Here is a 20,919-nt window from a genome sequence, read left to right on the forward strand (position 1 = left end):
GACTCAGTTCCTTAGAAAATGTGGATGTCACGAAAGGCAGAGTCTAGCTGTGCTGGACTGAAGGAGGCTAGCGACGGGAGCAGCAGTACAAGGCAGGAGACCGAGTCGGGTCTGGGATCTGGGGGGAGACTGCCATCCGTGGACAGCTAGCAAGATGGGAGGTCATGGCATGGTGTGGTGTCCAGGTCGCATTGTCTGTATCTGACCATTGTACTGAGGGTGTAAGAGAATGGCGTCCTTCTTAGGAAATGCACAGTGAAGGAGTGCGGAGCAAAGAGGCGTGTTGTCTGTCTGTCGCTAACTCCCAAATGGTTAGAAGAGGAGGAGGCATTGCCCTGACCGGTTCAGCTCAGTGGATAGAGCGTCGGACTGCAGACTGAGGGGTCCCAGGTTCGATTCCAGTCAAGGGCATGTATTTCGGTTGCCGTTACATCCCTGGTCGGGTGTGTGCAGGAGGCAGCTGACCCCTGTTTCTCTCTCATCGGTGTTTCTAACTATCCTTCTCCCTTCCTCTCTGTAAAAAATCAATAAAATATATATTTTTTATTTATTTTATTTTTTTTATTTATTTATTTTTTTTAAATATATTTTATTGATTTTACACAGAGAGGAATTGAGAGGGACAGAGAGTTAGAAACGTCGATGAGAGAGAAACATCGACTAGCTGCCTCTTGCACACCCCCCACTGGGGATGTGCCCGCAGCCAAGGTACATGCCCTTGACTGGAATAGAACCCGGGACCCTTCAATCCGCAGGCCGACGCTCTATCCACTGAGCCAAACCAGTCCCGGCAAAATATATATTTTTTAAAAGAAATGGAGGAGGCAAACTTTTTTGGCACAAAAGCCAAGTAGTGAGGACTCTAGGCTCTGCAGGCCATATGGTCTCTGTCTAACTACTCACTCCGCTGTGGTAGTTTCCAGACAATATGCAAATGAACGAGCGTGGCTGGGCTCCATCCTGGCTACTGAAATTTCAAATTTCGTATACTTTCACGTCACAAAATACTCTTCTGTGTCAACCAAGGAAAATCCATTTTAGCTTACTGCCTGTACAAAAATCTGGATTTGGCTGGATTTGGTCTGTGGCCTATAAATTCCTGATGCCTGATATTGAAAAAGAACACACACACACACACACACACATACACACACACACACACACACACACACACACGGCGAGGGTGGTGGTGGTGCGTAAAGCAAATGTGGAAATATGGTGTAATGCGAACAGTTGGTGAATCTGGGTGAAGGGTAGAGGGGAGTTCTTTCTACGCTTCTCGGAATTCTTCTGCAAGTTTGAAATTATTTAAAAATAAAAAGTTAGCAGAAACCGGTTGTGCTCAGTGGATAGAGCATCGGCCTGCGGACTGAAAGGTTCCGGGTTCAAGGGCATGTACCTTGGTTTCGGGCACATCCCCAGTAGGGGGTGTGCAGGAGGCAGCTGGTCGATGATTCTCTCTCATTGATGTTTCTAACTCTCTATCCCTCTCTCTTCCTCTCTAAAAAAATCAATAAAATATAATAAATAAATAAATAAATAAATAAATAAATAAATAGTTAAATAGAGGTAAGATTTTCCTCTCTGGGGGGCCAGCAAGGAGCAACTTAGGATACTGTTTGAATCTGAGGGACTGAGCCCTCTTGTCTGGGAGCCAAAGCGTGCTTAGGTGGCCCCTAATTGCTATCTTCTCACTTCATTCTCTTCACTTCTCCATTATCTCCTGGCTTACCCTGCGTATTTAGGGACCTTCTTGGCAGGCAGGAGGTTAGGCTCCGGCCCCACTGTCAGACCATCTCCTTTTTCTCTCCCTCTAATAAATGCACTTCTCCTCCAGCCACTTTAGATGTGTTCATTGGATTATTGCATTTAATGTTATAGTTCCTGCCCCTCACCTGGGTTTCTCCAAATGGTACTATTTGTCTTAGATGATCAGATTAGAGGCGAGGGCTTGCTTCCCGGCATATGGCGTTATCTGGGGGAGGTGCCTTGTGGCCGCGATGCCGAGAAGTTACTGTGTCCCTTTCTCCCGGCTTTGGGGCAAAGTCTCTGGTATTTCTAGCGGCCTTGTGGCTCTGACTGGCTATTTCTAATTGGAGGGACTGTGCCTGGGGTGGGCAGGGTTGGCTCTAAGGGAAGGGGTATGACCTTTCCTTAGTTGATGTGGTAAGAACTCTCTTCATGGCCAGGATCAGAAACCCAACTCCTACCGGCCTCCCTGAAAAGGGATTTATGAATTCATGTAACCGAGAGCATGGAACAGTGTCACCCTCAGACGTGGTGTGACCCAAGGGCTGGTTTGAGGCTGTGAGAATTCTGTCTCTTACTGAGTCTCAGGTCTGTTTTCCTGTTTGGCTTTATACTTAGGCAGCCTCTCCCCACTCAGCAACCCCTGCAGGTGTGTACCTGCTACCAGATTAGCAAACCCAGGACAAAGAGGACATCTCTACACCAGTACTCCCAGCAGGGTTCCAGGGCTGACTCTCATTGGCCCATTTAAGCCTGGTGTCCATGTTCTGAACCAATCAGTTGCCAAGGGGTTGGAAGATACTGATTGGTCAGGCCTGGATCACATGACTACTCTTGGAATGAGGACAGTCAGCTCTACTGGAACCATCTGGACTAAGAATTGACAAGAAGTGGCCCTTCCAAGTCAGACCTAGTTGCTATTGCCATTAGGAAGGAAGGGACCTGGGTAAGAAAGAAAAAAACACAACAGTAATTCCTTAATACGCAGGGCTGTGCTGTGCCGCCTTCCCCAATCCCAGTCTTCTAAGCCACAATTTTAAAAAAATATATATATATAATGATTTTTTACAGAGAGGAAGGGAGAGGGGTAGAGAGTTAGAAACATCGATCAGCTGCCTCCTGCACTCCCCCCCCCACCCCCCACTGTGGATGTGCCCGCAACCAAGGCACATGCCCTTGACTGGAATTGAACCTGGGACCTTTCAGTCCACTGAGCCGAACCGGTTTCGGCCTAAGCCACAAATTGGGTAGTTGTGCTTGTATCGTCTTAGCTGTCAAATTGTAAGCTCTGCAGTCATGTCCTCTGACACAAACAATGGAAAATGACCTGTTGGTGTGTGTTCTCTTCTGCGCCCTGCCCGGCTGCTCCATCCCTCAGGAAACTCACAGGATCTACCGGCAGAAGTTGGAGGAGCTGACCTCGCTGCAGACTTTATGTAGCAGCTCCATCAGCAAGCACAGGACGCGCCTGAAGGACCTGAAGCGCACGCTCCAGAGGTAGGCGGGGCTGCGACTCAGAGCTCCCTGGTTCTAAGGGTCAGAAACCCAGCTCAGCACTGGCTTGGGTAGAGAATGGAAAAAAATTTCAAATATATTTTTATTGATTTCAGAAAAGAGGGAGAGGGAGAGAGAGAGAGACACACACACACACACACACACACACACACACATCAATGATGAGAGACAATTGTTGACAGGCTGCCTCCTGCACACTCCACACTGGGGATTGAGCTCACAACTGGGTCATGTGCCCTGACCAGGAATTGAACTGTGACCTCCTGGTTCATAGGTTGACGCTCAATCACTGAGCCATGCCAGCCGGGCCTAGAATGGAAAGTTTAATGGAAAAAAAACAGCAGTGGCTTTAGGACCCAGGGGTCAAAGTTTGTTTTTAGGAATCTGTTTTTCCCCTCTAAATTCTGCATTTCCCTAGATTGGCTTCACTCTATGGCTGGCCATCCTCTCATGGTCCCTGAGATGGCCAACCAGCAGTGCCAGGCTTATACCCTGCAGCCTTTCTGCCTACTGGCTTGGGCACCCCAGCCTAAGGAGAATTGTCTTTCAGCACAAGTCCTGGGAGCTGTTCTCATTGGCTGGAATTGGTCACGTGCCCATCTTTGAACCAATCAAACCACCGAGACTAGTTAGGCAAGACTAGGTCATATGCTCAGTGTATGGACCTTGGGAATGGACAGCCCTACTTAAACCACATGAGCGCGGGAAGAGGATGACAGGTAGTTCCCCAGAAGAAAACCCGGGACCTTTCAGTCCGCAGACCGACGCTCTACCACTGAGCCAAACCGGTTTCGGCTATTCCTATTTTTTTAGATAAGGAAAATAAGGCAGAGGTTAAAAGACATTCCCAAGGTCACAGGGCTTAGCAGGGAGCCTGCATCAGTCCCAGGGAATGCAGGTGGAGACTGAGGTTGAGAGAAACATTGAGAAGGAAGAGTGGAGGGGAGTGGCCAGAGCTTCCAGGTTTCCTCCTCCAGGCTGGTAACCCCCCGCTTCTCCCACACCCACACCTCTGCCCGCAGGTACAAGCGCCGTGCCAGTGTGGCGGAGGCGGAGCTGGTCCAGCAGTTAGATGTCACCATCAAGGAGCGGCAGAACATCTTCTTTGACATGGAGGCCTACCTGCCCAAGAAGAACGGGTAGGAGCTGGGAACTCACCCCCCCCCCCACTCCCCACCCGCCGCCGGGGCAGCAGCCAGGCCTAGGACACCTGGTCTGCATCATTCTCACCTTCCCCTGAGGGCTGAGGTTGCCGTGGGGGCGAAGGGGAGGCAGGAGTGAGGGCAGGGAAGAGAAGAGAGAGGCTTCCTCCATGAACACTGAGGTCAGGACTGACTGGGAGGGGCCGGGAGGGACCCTTCTGGGGCTGGAAGTGTTTTTTCCTTTGAGCTGTGTGTTGGTTGCAGGGATGCATAAATATGTAAAAATCCATCATGTTGTATGCTTAAGACTTGTGCACTTTTTTTAAAAATTGAGTTTTAGAGAGAGGGAGGAAGAGAGAGGGAGAAAGAAGCACCAATTTGCTGTTCCACTTATTTATACATTCATTGGTTGATTCTTTTTATTTTATTTTATTTTTTAATTGATTTTTTTACAGAGAGGAAGGGAAACAGATAGAGAGCTAGAAACATTGATGAGAGAGAAGGGAAACAGATAGAGAGCTAGAAACATTGATGAGAGAGAAACATCAACCAGCTGCCTCCTGCAACCACGGTACATGCCCTTGACCGGAATTGAACCTGGGACCCTCCAGTCCGCAGGCCGACGCTCTGTCCACTGAGCCAAACCGGTTTTGGCTCATTGGTTGATTCTTATAAAAAATATGCCCTGATGGGTTTTTGAACCTGCACCCGTGGCATCTCTGGTCAATGCTCTAACCCAGTGGTCGGAAAACGGCAGCTCAAGAGCCACATACGGCTCTTTGGCCCCTTGAGTGTGGCTCTTCCACAAAATACCACATGTGGGCATGCACATACAGTGCGATTGAAACTTTGTGGCTCATGCACGGAAGTCAGTTTTTAGCCTGGGCGAGTCTATTTTTGAAGAAGTGGTTCTATCGCCGAGCCACACTCAAGGGGCCAAAGAGCCGCATGTGGCTCGTGAGCCGTGGTTTGCTGACCACTGCTCTAACCAATGGAGCTACTCAGCCAGAGCAAGACTGATGTACTTTTGAAGGTTATGCCTTAATTTTAAAAAGAGTCTGCTTTAAATTGACCTAGCTATTGTACATATACCTTCACCTCATTGGCTGCAGCTTAGTCACATGCTCACATTAGTTGCAAGGGAAGCTGGGAAATATGAGGGTCAGTCATGACTGTCATGTATCACAGTCCCCCCCGTTCTCCAGTTAATCATTATTCGCACTCGAAGTGAGGCCCACTGTGCCGCTGAGTTTAGCACCGTATGTTCTGCGCTGGCTTTTCAACGCGTGCCCGTTACGTTGGAGTATTTTCTGTTGGGGCTGCACCCAGGGCTTTTAGGGGACATGGCGACTTCACAGGTCTCTCCTTCCAGGCTCTACTTGAATCTGGTCCTCGGCAACGTAAGCGTGACCCTCCTCAGCAACCAGGCCAAGTAAGTGTCCCCGACGCCCAGCTGGCTTTGCAGAGCCCAGGCATCGTGCTTTCAGTTCGGGAGCGAAGGGACCAGGCTGGGTTTTTGCATAAAGGGAAAACCGTTAATAGGTGGTGCTCTGGCTCCTGGTCTCCCTGACGGACCCCCTGGGAAAGGCTTCCTTCATGGGTCCCCTATGTCGGGCAGACAGGACTGCCAGTTTCCTGTGAGAAACGGCTCTGCTCCATTTCACGTCTCGTCAGACCTTTTTCTCCTGGGAAGCAGACGGTTGTGTCCAGCCGCAGGCTATCAAGTTTCTAGGGGGGCAGAGCTGAGGCATTTTGGGGGGGAGGGGACCTTGTCTGGCTCCCTAACTGACGCCACCATTCATTTAAGGTCCAGTCTCTCCTTCAGTGGGATCGGAAGGTCCTGACGGGATGTGGTTGGCAGTGTGTCAAGGATCCAGTGGGGCAAGGGTCCTGCCCCCAATGGGAGGTAGTCATGCTACCATCCATGGCACGATAGTCACGTGACCTCTCCCGGGCATGTCTGTTGCCATAGATTTGCCTACAAGGACGAGTATGAGAAGTTCAAGCTCTACCTGACCATCATCCTGCTCCTGGGGGCTGTGGCCTGCCAGTTCGTCCTTCACTACAGGTAACGCAGCGTGGCGCTGGGGGACACGCCGGGGTGAGGGGACCTGAGAGAGGGACCCAGGGTCCCTCCTGCATCCACAGAGTTGGTGTGATGAGGTGTCGATAGAGAAGGGCCATTTTTTTAAAATATATTTTATTGATTTTTTTACAGAGAGGAAGGGAGCGAGAGAGTTAGAAACATCGATGAGAGAGAATCATCGATCAGCTGTCTCTTGCACACCCCCTACTGGGGTACATGCCCTTGACCGGAATCGAACCCGGGACCTCTCAGTCCGCAGGCAGAAGCTCTATCCACTGAGCCAAACTGGTTTCGGCAAGAAGGGCCATTTCTCATGAGAAATAGCAGTCCTGTCCTCCGTAGTCCCTCCAGTAACATCTCCTAACGGGCTGCTGTAGAGGCCTTGGTGTGCAGTCAGGAAAAAGCCCCGTTTGGCCGTGTTTGCACAATGGAATAGCGTTTGGCCGTGAAAGGAAATGAGGTTCTGACCCAGGCTATAGCACAGGTGAATCTGGAAACCATTACAGGGCGAGGCAAACGTGCGTTTACAGTTGTGAGCATGTGAAACACAGAGTTTATTCTTGTGTTGTTATTTATTAATGACCGCGTGATTTTCCGTAAGAAAACCGTAAACCTCCATTTGTACGTTAAGGGAAAGAAGCTGGTCACAAAAGGTCGCACATAGTGTATGATTCCATCTGTGTGAAGTGTTGAGAACAGGTAAATCCATAGAGACTGAGCTAGATTAGTGGATGCCAGGTGTTGTCGGGGGTAAGGGGATTGGGAAGGGACTGCAGATAGGTATGGATTTCTTTGGGAGTGACGAGAATGTTCTGGCATTGGGTAGTAGTGATGGGTGTGCAACGTTGTGAATGCACACACAAAAAAACCCCACCAAATGTATGCTTTAGAAGGGTGAATTTTATGGTATGTGAATTGTATCTCAATTGCAAAAATAGAGAGGAAGGGAACAAAAAGAAAGGAAAGAGCCGAAACCGGTTTGGCTCAGTGGTAGATTGTCGGTCTGCGGACTGAAGGGTCCCGAGTTCGATTCCGGCCAGGGGGCTTGTATCTTGGTTGCGGGCACATCCCCGGTGGGGGGTGTGCAGGAGGCAGCTGGTGGATGTTTCTCTCTCATCGACGTTTCTAACTCTCTATCTCTCTCCCTTCCTCTCTGTAAAAAAAAAAATCAATAAAATATATATTTTTTTTAAAAGAAAAGAAAAGAAAGGAAAGAAAGAGAGGGAGTAGGTCACAGAGAACCTTGGTTTGCTCGTGGCTTTGAAACTAACTGGCTGTTCCCACAGGCAGGTTCCCTCTGGGGCCTCCATCTCTCCGTCTGTACAAGGAGGGTGACCCCAGTGCCGACATGTGAACATGGTACATGGAGGGCTCGGTCCAGCACGTGACCCCGAGCAGTGATGGAGGACAAGGCCAGGGGCTGAAGCCACACCGCCCGGGGGGTTTCATGTCTCCATGTGGCCTGGGTTTCTGCCCCGGGGGAGGCGGGCGGCCAAGCACATTATTTTCTCATATTCGGCCCAGGTGTTCGGGGTTTATTTCCTAGCAGACGCTTGGCTGGGAGTCCATTTGCTCGTCTGGCCACTTGAACGTCCAAAACAAAGGCCCATTTAGGCCCTGGCCCCGCGCCTGCCCGCTGCCTGGGCCTGGCCCGTTTCCCTGGAGGGCAAAGGCTGCACCCTCCGTCGCGCCAGCTCACATGCCCCCCTGGAAGGGGGTGAAAGTTCTCCGTGAGCCGCCAGGTTCCTGTGCTGGGACCTCTGGCCTCCGAGGGCAGACCTGCGGCGTGCGGTGCGGTTAGTTCCAAGGCTCACCGGGGCCTGGATGTTCCCGCCGCTCCCCACCCCCTTTCTGTCGTCCTCTCCGAGGGGTGTCGTAACAAGCACCACAAGCTGGTGCCTCGGAACCACAGACACGGATATTCTCCCGTCTGGAGGCCGGAGTCTGGAATGAGGAGTGGGCGGGAGCAGGCTCCCCCTGCAGGCGGAGTGCTTCCCTGCTCTTCCAGCTCCTGGTCATCGCCGGCCACCTCTGGCGTTCCATTTCGTGGCTTAAAGCTGTTCCACTCCGTTCTCTGCCTCTTGTGCCTCAGTCTTTTTTTTTTTTTTTTTATAATATATTTTATTGATTTTTCCAGAGAGGAAGGGAGAGAGATAGAGAGCTAGAAACGTCGATGAGAGAGAAACATCAACCAGCTGCCTCTTGCACACCCCCTACCGGAGATGTGCCCGCAACCAATGTACATGCCCCTGATCGGAATCGAACCCGGGACCCTTCAGTCCGCAGACCGACGCTCTACCACTGAGCCAAACCGGTTTCGGCTTGTGCCTCAGTCTTGCCACGTGGCCTCCTTCCCCGTGTCTTTCTGAGTCTCTCTCGTGACCTTCTTAGGAGGGTACCAGTGGTTGGATGTAGGGCCCACCCTGACCCAGCGTGACCACCTATGAACTAATTACATTTACAAGGACCCTGTTTCCGAATAAGGCCATACTCTGAGGTCCTGGTGCTTATCTTTTGACGAATAACTTAACCTCGCCCGGCCTTGGTTTCTTCACAGAAAGTGAGGATAACAGGCCTGGCTGGCATGGCTCAGTGGCTGAGCATCGACCTGTGAACCAGGAGGTCACGGTTTGATTCCTGGTCAGGACATGTGCCCAGGTTGCAGGCTGGATCCCCAGTGTGATGCATCCAGGAGGCAGCCAATCAATCATTGATGTTTCTATCTCTCTCTCCCTCTCCCTTCCTCTCTGAAATCAATAAAAATATTTTTTATTTTTATTTTTTAAAATATATTTTATTGATTTTTTTACAGAGAGGAAGGGAGAGGGATAGAGAGCTAGAAACGTCAATGAGAGAAACATCGACCAGCTGCCTCTTGCACGCCCCTTACCGGGGATGTGCCTGCAACCAAGGTACATACCCTTGACCGGAATCGAACCTGGGACCTTTCAGTCCGCAGACCAACTGTCTACCACTGAGCCAAACCGGTTTCGGCTCTTTTTCTTCTTTTAAAAATTATTTTTATTGGCCAAAACCGGTTTTTGGCCAATAAAAATTTTTTATTGATTTTTTCCTCTCTGTAAAAAATCAATAATATATATATATTTTTTTTTAAAAAAAAGAAGAAAAAGAACCCTTACTGGTTTGGCTCAGTGGCTAGAGCGTTGGCCTATGCACTGAAGGGTCCCATGTTTGATTCCGGTCAAGGGCATGTACCTTGGTTGCGGGCACATCCCCAGTATGTGCAGGAGGCAGCTGATGGATGTTTCTCTCTCATCGATGTTTCTAACTCTCTATCCTTCTCCTTCCTATCTGTAAAAAAATCAATAAAATATATTTTTTTGAAAAGTGAGGAAAACGGGAGCTCCCTGGCACCAGGGAAGTGAGGATTGGACAAGGTACACCTATCCATTCAGATGTAACCTGGCACACAGGCAGGCCTTATTGCCCCCGCTGTTTCCCGCTACGATAGGGAAGGCAGGGGAGGGATCACAGCCCAGGATCCTGAGCATCCGGGGAGCAGGAGTTTCTTTCCTTACTTTGCCCCCTTCGCATCACTTCCTCGCTGGGTGCCCCACCCACAGGCCCTTCTGTGGAAGGGAGACAGGTTGCCGTGGGCTGGGTGATCAGCGCGGGAGGGAGACCTCAGCCAGAGCCTTCAGGGCAGGTAGGAATCAGGTGGGAAGTTGAACAGGGGGGATGAGCATTCTAGGGGGAGAGACACCTCAGAGGCGGGCACCGGGGGGTTCCGGAGGCACCCGGTGTGAGCGGCCCTGGGCCTGCTTCTCTGTTCCCAGCAGTGGGGCTGGGACAGCCGTCCCTGGTTCTCACGCCTGCTCCCCTCGGCGGCTGTTTCTCCACACAGGGTCACGGACGAGGTCTTTAACTTCCTGCTCGTGTGGTATTACTGCACCCTGACGATTCGGGAGAGCATTCTCATCAGCAACGGCTCGAGGTAATTGGGGGCCTGGCTTTGTGGGGGGCGTGGGGGCAGCCAGAGGGCGCTCTGTCATGGAGGGGCAGCCAGAGGGCACTCTGTCATGGAGGGGAGGCAGGGGAGGGCTGTTACCCTGGGCTGCCTTCCCTTCCTCCTTGGGGATCGCCGACATTTCAGATCCGGGGAGGAGCAAAACCGTGCCCGCCACCGCAGCGGCCTCACCCGCCATGGTCAGTCTCTGGTCTACAAGAAACCCCAACTCAGTATAACAGGACAGTATTCTCTCATATTGAGAAACAGGCCCTTGCCGAATCCGGTTTGGCTCCGTGGATACAGCGTCGGCCTGCGGACTGAAAGGTCCCAGGTTCGATTCCGGTCAAGGGCATGTACCTTGGTTGCGGGCACATCCCCAGTGGGGGGTGTGCAGGAGGCAGCTGATCGATGTTTCTAACTCTCTACCCTCTCTCTTCCTCTCTGTGAAAAATCAATAAAATATATATTAAAAAAAAAAAAAGAAAAGAAAAAAACAGGGTTTTGGGGGCTGACTTCAGGTAAGGCTTAATCCAGGTGCTCAGTGTCATCAGGACCCACTTTCTCTCTGTCTCTCACCTCTGCCTTCTTGTGTTGTCTGTTCTCAGGTACTAGGTAGAGTTATCAGTTCCAAGCTCACGTCTTTATTTTTAGCATTCTCAGCAAAATGGGGCACATTCCTCTCTTGCAAGGTGTCTCACTGGGTCCTCTTGGCGTACATTGGATCATGTGCCCATCTCTGAACCAATCGCTGTAGCCAGAGAATGCTGCGCTTCTGTGACTGGCTGGGCTTGAGCCTCCTGCCCACCCCTCTAGCTGTCACCGGAAGCCTAGAAGCTGAGTGTCAGGAGGGACTGGTTCCCCACAGGAAAACTGGGATGAGATCACTAAACGAGTGGATTCTGGTGTCAGGAGTGATGGTCCCTGTAGGGAGAGGCGTCTCAGGACTCAGTTGAGATCCATGGCTTGCCTTCTGCCTTCAGGACCTGTTTTCCATCGTTCTGATTCCTTTTTGGGGTGGCCATGTGATCCTCTGCACACCATTCTTGTCCCTATCGTTTCTCAAAACACAAAGGAGCAACTCCCCGTCCCTCCCTCCCAGGCGCTCTGAAGTACAGCCAGAAGTGGGTATTTAACTCGGGGCACCTGCCAAACTCTCAAGTCATTTGCCACCTTCTCACTTTTCTGCCCAGTGGTCTCTCAGCAGGGCTTCCCCTGAGCAGAGAGCCACGAGGTAAGGACAGGAACGGCGGCTCCTCAGTATCCAGCCCTGTAGCGTGTAGCCTGTTAGAAACATCGGTGTTTCTCAAACTGCACTCATTCCTGCCCCATCCGCGCCATGTTTGCCATATCCTTGTATCATCTAGAATCTAGGTCCTAGAACCTAGATGATCATTTTCCCACGTTTTATTTTTTATTACATTTTTGAATTTATTTTTAAATTGCTTTTTAAAGAGAGAGGAAGGGAGAGGGGGAGAGAGAAACAACAATCTGAGAGTGGGACATTCATCAGCTGCCTCCTGCACGAGCCCATAACCCAGGCATGCGCCCCGACCAGGAATCGAACCTGCAGCCTTTCTGTGCGCTCGACGACGCCCAACCAACTGAGCCACGCCGGTCAGGGCATCACTTTTCCCACATTCTAAATCAGCCGTCTCTCCGTTTTCGTTTCGTTTTTCCTTAAATAAATATTTGTTTTAAAAGGAAACTTTATTCCACCACTTTACATGGAAAACCAGCATCAATTACAGGAAAGAGGAAGTAGTATAAAAATATTTTTTTTTTGTTTTCATTGTCTAATTGATTGAAGGCTCTGGGCCTGAGGCCTGTGGTCTCTCTTATGTGTGTGTGTGTTCATGTGTAGAAAGGGAGACGAACGGATCTTGAGACGCATTAAAGATAGACGAGCCTCTAACTGAGACCATCTCCTCGACTTAATCAGGAGAACGGAAAGAGAGATCACTCAGTATCATCTAGTGCAGTGGTTCTCAACCTTCCTGATGCCACGGCCCTTTAATACAGTCCCTCATGTTGTGGTGACCCCCAACCATAAAATTATAGGCTCTACGGCATCAGTTCTCAGCCTGTGGGATGCAGCACACAGGTTGAGAACCACTAGCAGGGTCACCTAAGACCATCGGAAAACACAGATATTACGACTCATAACAGTATCAAAATCACAGTGATGAAGAAGCGACGAAAATAATGTTATGGTTGGGGGTTCCCACCGCATGAAGAACTGTGTTAAAAGGTTGAGGCATTAGAAAGGTTGAGAACCACTGATCAGTGCAGGCATGAGTTTGACATGCTCGATCTAGTGTTACACTCAGATGTCATCTAAAACTCAGTGATACACCCCCCATGCTTTGGGAAACACTGAAGTAGAAAATCTTACCCAGTGACATTCGTAGTTTGCCTTCATGTTAGTGAAGAGTAGCTTTCTGCTTTTAGGTCTGTTGGAGGGGAGCCAAGGGAGCATGTAGGGGGGAAATGGCCCAGGGCATTCGGCAGGGCTTCCTGGTTACTCATTATCTTCCTGTGCTGCGGACTAGCTGTCAGGCTTGGAGTCTCACCTCCGGACCCGGACGGACTCCTAGTGAGAGTGTTCGGGGCATGCTGTGTCTCTGACGGTCACTAACGCTGTAGTAAGTTACTCTGGTCAGCTCTTTTTCTAGCGGGATAAGCCGTGGGTGGGAGCAGGACTGAGGGGAGGTCCCTGCAAGCGTGGGGCACACCAGGGGAATAGGAGGGGACAAAAGGAGGAAGTGAGGTTCCGTAGCCAAGCCTAAATGCTTGCCTGACGCGTTTAGCTGGGGCTTTTCCGGGGCTTCTCTGGACCGCGTGCTCTGATGGGACAGCAGGACGGGTTGTCGCTGAGCTTGTAATGCACAGCTTTGCGTGTGGGTCCACTCTGCCCCCTCACACTCGGTCCCCTTCCCAGGGAATAGCTACGAAACCCGTAGCTAAGAGAGCACAGTGAGAAGGAGGTGGGGGGAGCTCTACCTCTCTCACCTCTGAAGCATCCCAGAGTCAGCTCGGGCGCTCAGCGTGGCTGCCCCATCAGTGCCCCATGGTCTTTGTGGAAATGCATTCCACCCAGCTCTGTGATGAGGCAGGGCCCTGGGGGCCTTACCGTGCTCTTAGGACAGGTGGAGCTGAGCCATACGGGCTTCCTGGAGACGTGGTGCCCGGTTTTGGTGTGACTGAGCCTCTGTCATCCTGCTCCCCGTGGCACTTGAGTCCTGAGGTAGAGGCATGGTCAGGGAAGCAGGCCGAGAGAGGTGGGGGAATCCGCCATCGTGGGATGGAGCCACCCTTGCTTTGTGTCTGATGCCTCCCATGTGAGAAGTAACTCATTAGCTGAGTTAGTGCGATAACCAGGTCAGCTTCCCTGGCAGATTTGCAAATGATCGAAAACCACCTGATAGGATAAACATGAAGGGGGTTTATGGGAGCATACAAATAGTTCAAGGAGGTAAAAAGGGGCTCAATGTTAACAGTCCCTCCTCCTTCTCCTTAGTCTGTTGTCCCCTGCACTGGTTCCCAGCAGTGGGGTCAGCATCCTATTGGATCAGCAACCCCAGAGTTCCTTTCCTCTGCAGATCTAGCTGTAATCTTGAGACAGACTTCTGATTGGCTAGGCTCAGGTCACATGCTCATCCCTAAGCCAATCACTGTGGCTTGGGGGTGGTGGTGCAGAGCCCAGATTGGCTGGCTCTGGGTCACGTGCCAAGTTATATTCCTCAGCTGCATTCAAGCATCCGGACTGGAAGTGGTGGTGAATTGGTTTCCTGAAAGAAAGCTGAAGCCGGGCACCGGAATGGGGGTGACTGACAGGCAAAGCAGCAGATGCCTCCTGCAGTTAGTTCTGAGCCAGAACACATCATGAATCAGGGGTCGTATTCATTCTTCTGGCGAGCCAGCCCTTGGGCACCTGGCTCTAACAAGCTTTTAAGGCATAGTAGCTGGCAAGGGAGGGGTCCTCAATGTGGAAACCATTCCACCAACTGCCCAGATGACAGAAACGGCCTGCCGGTGAATACTGGCTGGTGCGGCATCCTCTGCGCGCGCGCGCGCACACACACACACACACACACACACACACACACAGATGTGGCCAAGGTGTCCTGCCGGGGGCTGTGGCCCTCCTGGGCACAGTCCACAGACACCAGGACTTGGAGTCCCTGCGTTCCGGCTTCCTGGGGCCTCCGCTGTTTGCTCGTGAAAAGCCCGCCAGCCCTCAGGCATCCTTTCTGTCCAGATCGGCTCAGATAGTGACAGCTACTGGTGCAGGTTTCTTACTTGGGTGACAAGCGTGTCCCAAAACTGATTGTGGACAGTAGCACACTCTGCGAATCTATATCTTATTTTTAAAATATAGTTTTATTGATTTCAGAGAGGAAGGGAGAGGGGAGAGAGAGAGAGAGAGAGACATCAATGATGAGAGAGAATCATTGACCGGCTACCTTCTGCACACACATTACTTGGAATCGAGCCAGCAACCCCAAGCATGTGCCCGTGGCCGGAATCGAACCCGAGACCCTTCAGTCCACAGGCCGACGCTCTATCCACTGAGCCAAATCAGCCAGGACTTCAAATCTATATTTTAAATGGGTGCATTGTATGGATGTGAACGGTGTCACAGTGAAAGTGTTCTGTAAACACACACGGGCACAGAACCTGCCCAGAGCCCTGGGCTGTGCGGGTGGACGATGGGGCCGGGGGAGAAGCGACTCTGGCCTCTCCCGGTGCCACTGAGTGGCAGCTGTCAGCGCTGGGCTGTGGGCCGTGAAGTGAAAAGGCTGTGACGTGGAAAGCTGCTGCTCACACAGCTTCTCGCCCAGAGCCTGCGTCTGCTCAGGCCACTCCCAGGCGGAGACGGCGTTTCTCCGGAGAGGGTGGAGAGTGGGACCAAGGAGCATGGGGCCTGCCAGGACCCGAGGACCTGTGTGTGGCTGGGCAGAGAGCTGGGAAGGTTCCAGAGAGGCTCCCTGGGTGCCCTTCCAGCTAAAGGTCTGAGGGTGTGGCCAACCGCCTTTCCTATCAGAAAACCGGTGCCCGGGGCCTCCTGGACTCTGACAGGCCAGGCAGGGACACGGAGAGGGGGAGGCGGGACTGAGACGCGAATGGACATCTCGTCCCAGGAACTCGCGTGGCTCCTGCAGCCATCTCCTGTCCCCTCTGGGCTGGCGGCATCCAGACCAGCTGTGGCTTTCCCCAGCTGCACCTCCTGGGCGTCACTTCATGCATTTCAACATTTATTTGGTTCCTACTGTTTACCTAGCGCTGTTCATGCTAGGAATAAAGGAAAAAGTCTTGTCCTTCACCATAACTAACCTTTGAGGGACCCACAGGCCATCGTCTGGACACCCGATTTACACCCAGAACTATGATGGGGCTGCAAAGAGCAGAAGGAGTGAGGAAGAGCCAGCCCCTGCTCTTATGTCTACATTCTGGTCGGGAGGTTTTAAGGCCACTTCAACCCCTGTTGGGACAATGCAAAAGGAAATCTCAACGGCACACCGACTTTTACCTAATAAGTCGGGCAGGCATTTTAAAGTTTGGTTTCAGGCGCTGGTGAGGGTGTGCCATCACACCAGGGGCTTCCGTGGGGCGTCTTGGCAGCACCGAGGCTGGCAGTGACCGCCGAGGAGCAGCCGCACGGACTGGGGCAGAGCCACGGCCTGAAAAGCCATGTGGCGCTTACCAAGCCAGCCACAGGGCTGTAGGTGCCAGCCTGGGATCCAGAGGAGAAAGCCAGGTGCAGGATGATTTAGTTAAAAAGTCTAGCCAAAACCGGTTTGGCTCAGTGGACTGAAAGGTTGGTCTGCGGACTGAGGGGTCCCAGGTTCGATTCCAGTCAAGGCCATGTGCCTTGGTGGCGAGCACATCCCCACACAGGCGGGGAGCTGGGAGGGGCCTGCGTCTCTCTCCCCGCCTGAGCGTCCCCTTCTCTCGTTCTCTCCGAGGATTAAAGGCTGGTGGGTGTCGCATCACTACGTGTCCACCTTCCTGTCCGGAGTGATGCTGACCTGGTGAGTGTCCCTGCCCGCCCCACGCCGCCGCCGGCCCTCCCCGGGGGGTGGGGGGCTGTGGAGGGGACTAGTGGTGGGGGAGGGGCCCAGCCTGCTTCCCAAGGCCCTGGCCTCGGCTGACTTGACTTCGGGGCCAAGAAGGAGAGTGTGAGCTTACAGCGGAGGGAGCCCTCGGGAGTTTTCCTGGTAACGTACCCTCTGCCTGCCAGCTGGGGCAGAGGGGAGGGGGGGCAGGGCTGGGGCAGAGGGGACGGGGACAGGGCTGGGGCATAGGGAACAGGGGTGAGGCTGGGGCAGAGGGGACGGGGACAGGGCTGGGGCAGAGGGGACAGGGGTGAGGCTGGGGCAGAGGGGAGGGGGACAGGGCTGGGGCAGAGGGGACAGGGTGAGGCTGGGGCAGAGGAGAGGGGGACAGGGCTGGGGCAGAGGGTACGGGGGCAGGGCTGGGGCAGAGGGAACGGGTGAGGCTGGGGCAGAGGGGACAGGGGTAAGGCTGGGGCATAGGGGACAGGGGTGAGGCTGGGGCAGAGGGGACAGGGGTAAGGCTGGGGCATAGGGGATAGGGGTGAGGCTGGGGCATAGGGGACGAGAGCAGAGCTGGGGCAGAGGGGACAGGGGTGAGGCTGGGGCAGAGGGGACAGGGTGAGGCTGGAGCAGAGGGGACAGGGACAGGGCTGGGGCAGAGGGGACGGGGTGAGGCTAGGGCAGAGGGGACGGGGACAGGGCTGGGGCAGAGGGGACGGGGACAGGGCTGGGGCAGAGGGGACGGGGGCAGGGCTGGGGCAGAGGGGACGGGGGCAGGGCTGGGGCAGAGGGGACGGGGTGAGGCTGGAGCAGAGGGGACAGAGGCGAGGCTGGGCGGACGAGGCTGTGGCTCTGAGGAGTGGGGCCAGGGGAGGGGACACCTGTGGGAACTTGGGCTTCAAAACCACACTCGACCCCCAGGGACACGGTGGCAGGAGGCGTAGACAGTGGGGTTTGGGTTTAAATGTAAAACCTTCTCTCGCGGTGGCGGGAACACGATGGGCTGGTGGATGTCTGATTTCCCAGCGCCCTCACCTCCTCCGCCTCCTCTCTGCAGGCCTAACGGACTGATCTACCAGAAGTTCCGCAGTCAGTTTTTAGCGTTTTCCATATTTCAGAGTGAGTGTCTCCTGCCTGCACTCGGGGGAGGGCACGGGTCCCTGCGGGCTCCCTGTGGAGGCCCCGTCCCCAGAGGGCTGTGTCTTTCCTGGAGGGGGGCGGGCACTGGGGAGGCCCTGGAAGTCCAAGGAGCTACCTGCCCCGGGTCCGCTCCATCCTGCCCTCCACCCCAGCCTCTAGGGACCACCTGCCCCACTGCCCCCTGGAGCCCGTCCCTGCCTCCCTTCCCCCCCCTGCCAATCACCACCTCTGAGAACCCGCTGGGGCTGGGCACTGACTTTGTTTTCCTTAAAACGGAGACAGAGTTCTCTTTTCTCATTTAAGAACAGCCCTGGTTCACATACAATGCACCGACCCAGGGGTCGGGGAGCCCTTCGAGTTTTATGCCGTGTGCATAGTGCCAGCTCAGAAAAACACAGCTTAATTTTTAAATAAAACCCTGCTTACCAACAAATACAAAAAAAAAAAAAAAAAGCTGAGAATGAACCTCATGTCCAGTCCCGCCCCCAGGGGTGACCCCTGGTGAAAGGTCTGTGTCCTTTCTACCATTTTTACCCACAAGGACGTATGTGCATATGTACTGCATCATGGGTAGCCCGCAGACACGGCTCCCTCTGTGCATACAGCTTTGCATAGAACCTGGGAGACAGTTACCATGGGCTTTTCCCCGCCTCCTTCGTACAAGCATCCCATTGTACGGAGCTGTCTCTTGCTGACCTGGCGTCGCACACAGCTCCCAGCCCGGTGCAAGCCTCTTTTGAGTGCCCCATGCACGCCTAGGAAAGCTCTGGAAGTTTCTATGGGGGAGGGGGGGAGGGGTGTGGGCGGGAGAAGGTTGGACGCTCCGGGCCCTGAAGACCCACCCCTTTGCGGTGGAAGTGTCGCTCCGTCCTCCGCGCGCTGTGCTCCCCCTGCAGGCTGCGTCCAGTTCCTGCAATATTACTACCAGAGGGGCTGCCTCTACCGGCTGCGGGCGCTGGGGGAGAGGAACCACTTGGACCTCACCGTGGGTGCGTAGCCGGCCGGGGGGGGCGGGGGGACACGTGCTGGGCCCTGCCTGCTCCCCCAGATCTGACCCTCATCCCCCTCCGTGGGAGCACGTGCCCCTGAGGGCATCACACACCTCCCACACATGCAGCCAGGGCTGCTGGCCTCTGCCCAAGCTGCTTTTCATAATGCGCTGTGGATTCTGCTTCAGTGACAGTGTGAGACCAGCAGTGTGCCCTCAGCGCTGGCTACTCTCTTCGCCTCTTAAAATGTCTGTTTTGTTTTTTCCCCCCTGTGATTTATAATTAAATATATGTAAATGTTAGCCTAGTGCTGTTGTACATATATAACCAGTGTGTAATATGTCTACATATAAATATAAAAACATATACATATATACACATTGATAATGTGTGTGCAGCTTTTAAAAATATGTTTTTGGCCGAAACGGGTTTGGCTCAGTGGATAGAGGGTCGGTCTGCGGACTGAGGGGTCCCAGATTCTATTCCGTTCAAGGGCATGTGCCTTGGTTGCAGGCACATACCCAGTAGGGAGTGTGCAGGAGGCAGCTGATCGATGTTTCTCTCCCATCGATGTTTCTAACTCTCTGTCCCTCTCCCTTCCTCTCTGTAGAGAATCAATAAAATACATTTAAAAAATAAAAATAAAAGTCCACTATAAAGTGCAAATGAAGCACATTTTTAAAGCACAGTCCCTGGCACCTCAGCGTTCCGTCGTGTGGTCCAGCCTCCTTGTCCTTGGTGACCGGAGGCTGAGGAGTCAGGCCCGGGACAGGCTCTGCAGGCTCTCTGGGTGATTTCGTGTGATGGTTCGTGCCTGTAAGCTGAGGGCCGGCCCCGCACTGTGTGTGTCTGTGCCTCGCTGATCCCAGCACGGCCAGGCGGTGGGCGCGTGGTGGGGCCGAGGAGCGGCCGGGTCCCTCACACAGGCCTCGCCCCCTTCCTCCTCCGCAGAGGGGTTCCAGTCCTGGATGTGGCGGGGCCTCTCCTTCCTCCTGCCATTCCTGTTCTTTGGCCACGTGAGTACCCTGCCGTGTGTGGGTGTCCCCTGTCTGGGTGACCTCCGGGAGCGCAGTGTCTGCAGCCTCTCCCTCCTTCCCCCACCCACCAGCCATCCCCGGGCTGGGCCTCCCGGGCTCCCAGGCCGTGGCAGGCCCTGGGCCCCCGGAGCCCAAAGGCAGGGCCCAGAACTGGCCCTCAGGCTGCTCTGGCTTAGGGTGCCCCTGTTTCATTTGGGGGGTTCGTGTCTCAGGGCAGTGGCTACCAGAAGCTGGGGTCCTGGTGCCAGGCCCTCACCCAGGGGTTTCCCACGTGGTGTCCGGGGAACCGGGACTGAGCAGTGCCCCGCCCCCCTCTGCCCGCAGTTCTGGCAGCTCTACAACGCAGTCACGCTCTTCAAGCTCTCCGGCCACGAGGAATGCCGAGAATGGCAGGTATGGGGGTGTGTGTGTGACAGCGTGTGTGTGTGTGTGTGTGTGTGTGTGTGTGTGAGAGAGAGAGAGAGAGAGAGAGAGAAGTGTATCCTGGGGAAGTGTGTGTGTGTGTGTGTGAGTGTGTGTGTGAGAGAGAGGTGTGTCCTGGGGAAGTGTGTGTGTGTGTGTGTGTGTGTGTGAGAGAGAGAGAGGTGTGTCCTGGGGAAGTTGTGTGTGTGTGTGAGTGTGTGTGTGTGAGAGAGAGAGAGGTGTGTCCTGGGGAAGTTGTGTGTGTGTGTGAGTGTGTGTGTGAGAGAGAGGTGTGTCCTGGGGAAGTGTGTGAGAGAGAGAGAGAGAGAGAGAGGTGTGTCCTGGGGAAGTGTGTGTGTGTGTGTGTGAGTGTGTGTGTGAGAGAGAGAGAGGTGTGTCCTGGGGAAGTGTGTGTGTGTGGGTGGTGCGGGTGGTACTAGGAAGGCTGGGCTGGCATGTGAGTGTGTGTGTATGTGTGTGTGTGAGTGTGGACCTGGGGAAGTGGGGGAGGGTGGTCCTGGGGGAAATTATTTCCTTAGCCGCCTGCCCCCTCTGCTCTCCATGGGGCCCGGGCTCTGCTGCCGGGCCCAGGAGGCCGTGGGGGGCTCGAGGGGACCCTGGGAGGCCTGGGAGCCCCTCAGGGAGGGCTCCCCACTGAACACTCCCCACGACTCAGCCCCTTCACCCAGGGCCCCGATGCCTGCCTGCCTTCCGCCTGCACAGCCGTGCGGCTTGGGGGTGGCTTGTGCCCAGGGCTCGGTCTGGGCGGGTGGCACTCCAGCAGGGAGAGCTGGTGCAGCCTGTCCTTCCTTCCCTCCCGACTCCTGCCGGGC

At 53.8% G+C, this 20,919-nt stretch overlaps 1 protein-coding gene across 5 annotated transcripts in view; it reads left to right on the forward strand.

Annotated features, from left to right (window-relative positions):
• TMEM120B (transmembrane protein 120B) overlaps positions 1-20,919 on the forward strand; it is a 34,321-nt gene that overhangs the window by 11,769 nt on the left and 1,633 nt on the right. Inside the window, exons 2-13 of one of the 5 annotated variants that reach the window (XM_084868097.1) lie at positions 3,128-3,246; positions 4,287-4,403; positions 5,779-5,838; positions 6,379-6,474; positions 10,358-10,447; positions 16,429-16,494; positions 17,576-17,637; positions 18,555-18,647; positions 19,599-19,663; positions 20,009-20,125; positions 20,342-20,422; positions 20,457-20,914. In XM_084868097.1, coding sequence (XP_084724223.1) covers positions 3,128-3,246; positions 4,287-4,403; positions 5,779-5,838; positions 6,379-6,474; positions 10,358-10,447; positions 16,429-16,494; positions 17,576-17,637; positions 18,555-18,647; positions 19,599-19,663; positions 20,009-20,125; positions 20,342-20,422; positions 20,457-20,744 — 1,254 coding nt within the window. In that variant the 3' untranslated portion in view covers positions 20,745-20,914. The other 4 variants (XM_084868098.1, XM_084868101.1, XM_084868100.1 and 1 more) reach the window with 4 other exon arrangements.

Source organism: Pipistrellus hanaki (assembly GCF_964339955.1).
Source record: "Pipistrellus hanaki genome assembly, chromosome: 19".
Classification (NCBI taxonomy): domain Eukaryota; kingdom Metazoa; phylum Chordata; class Mammalia; order Chiroptera; family Vespertilionidae; genus Pipistrellus; species Pipistrellus hanaki.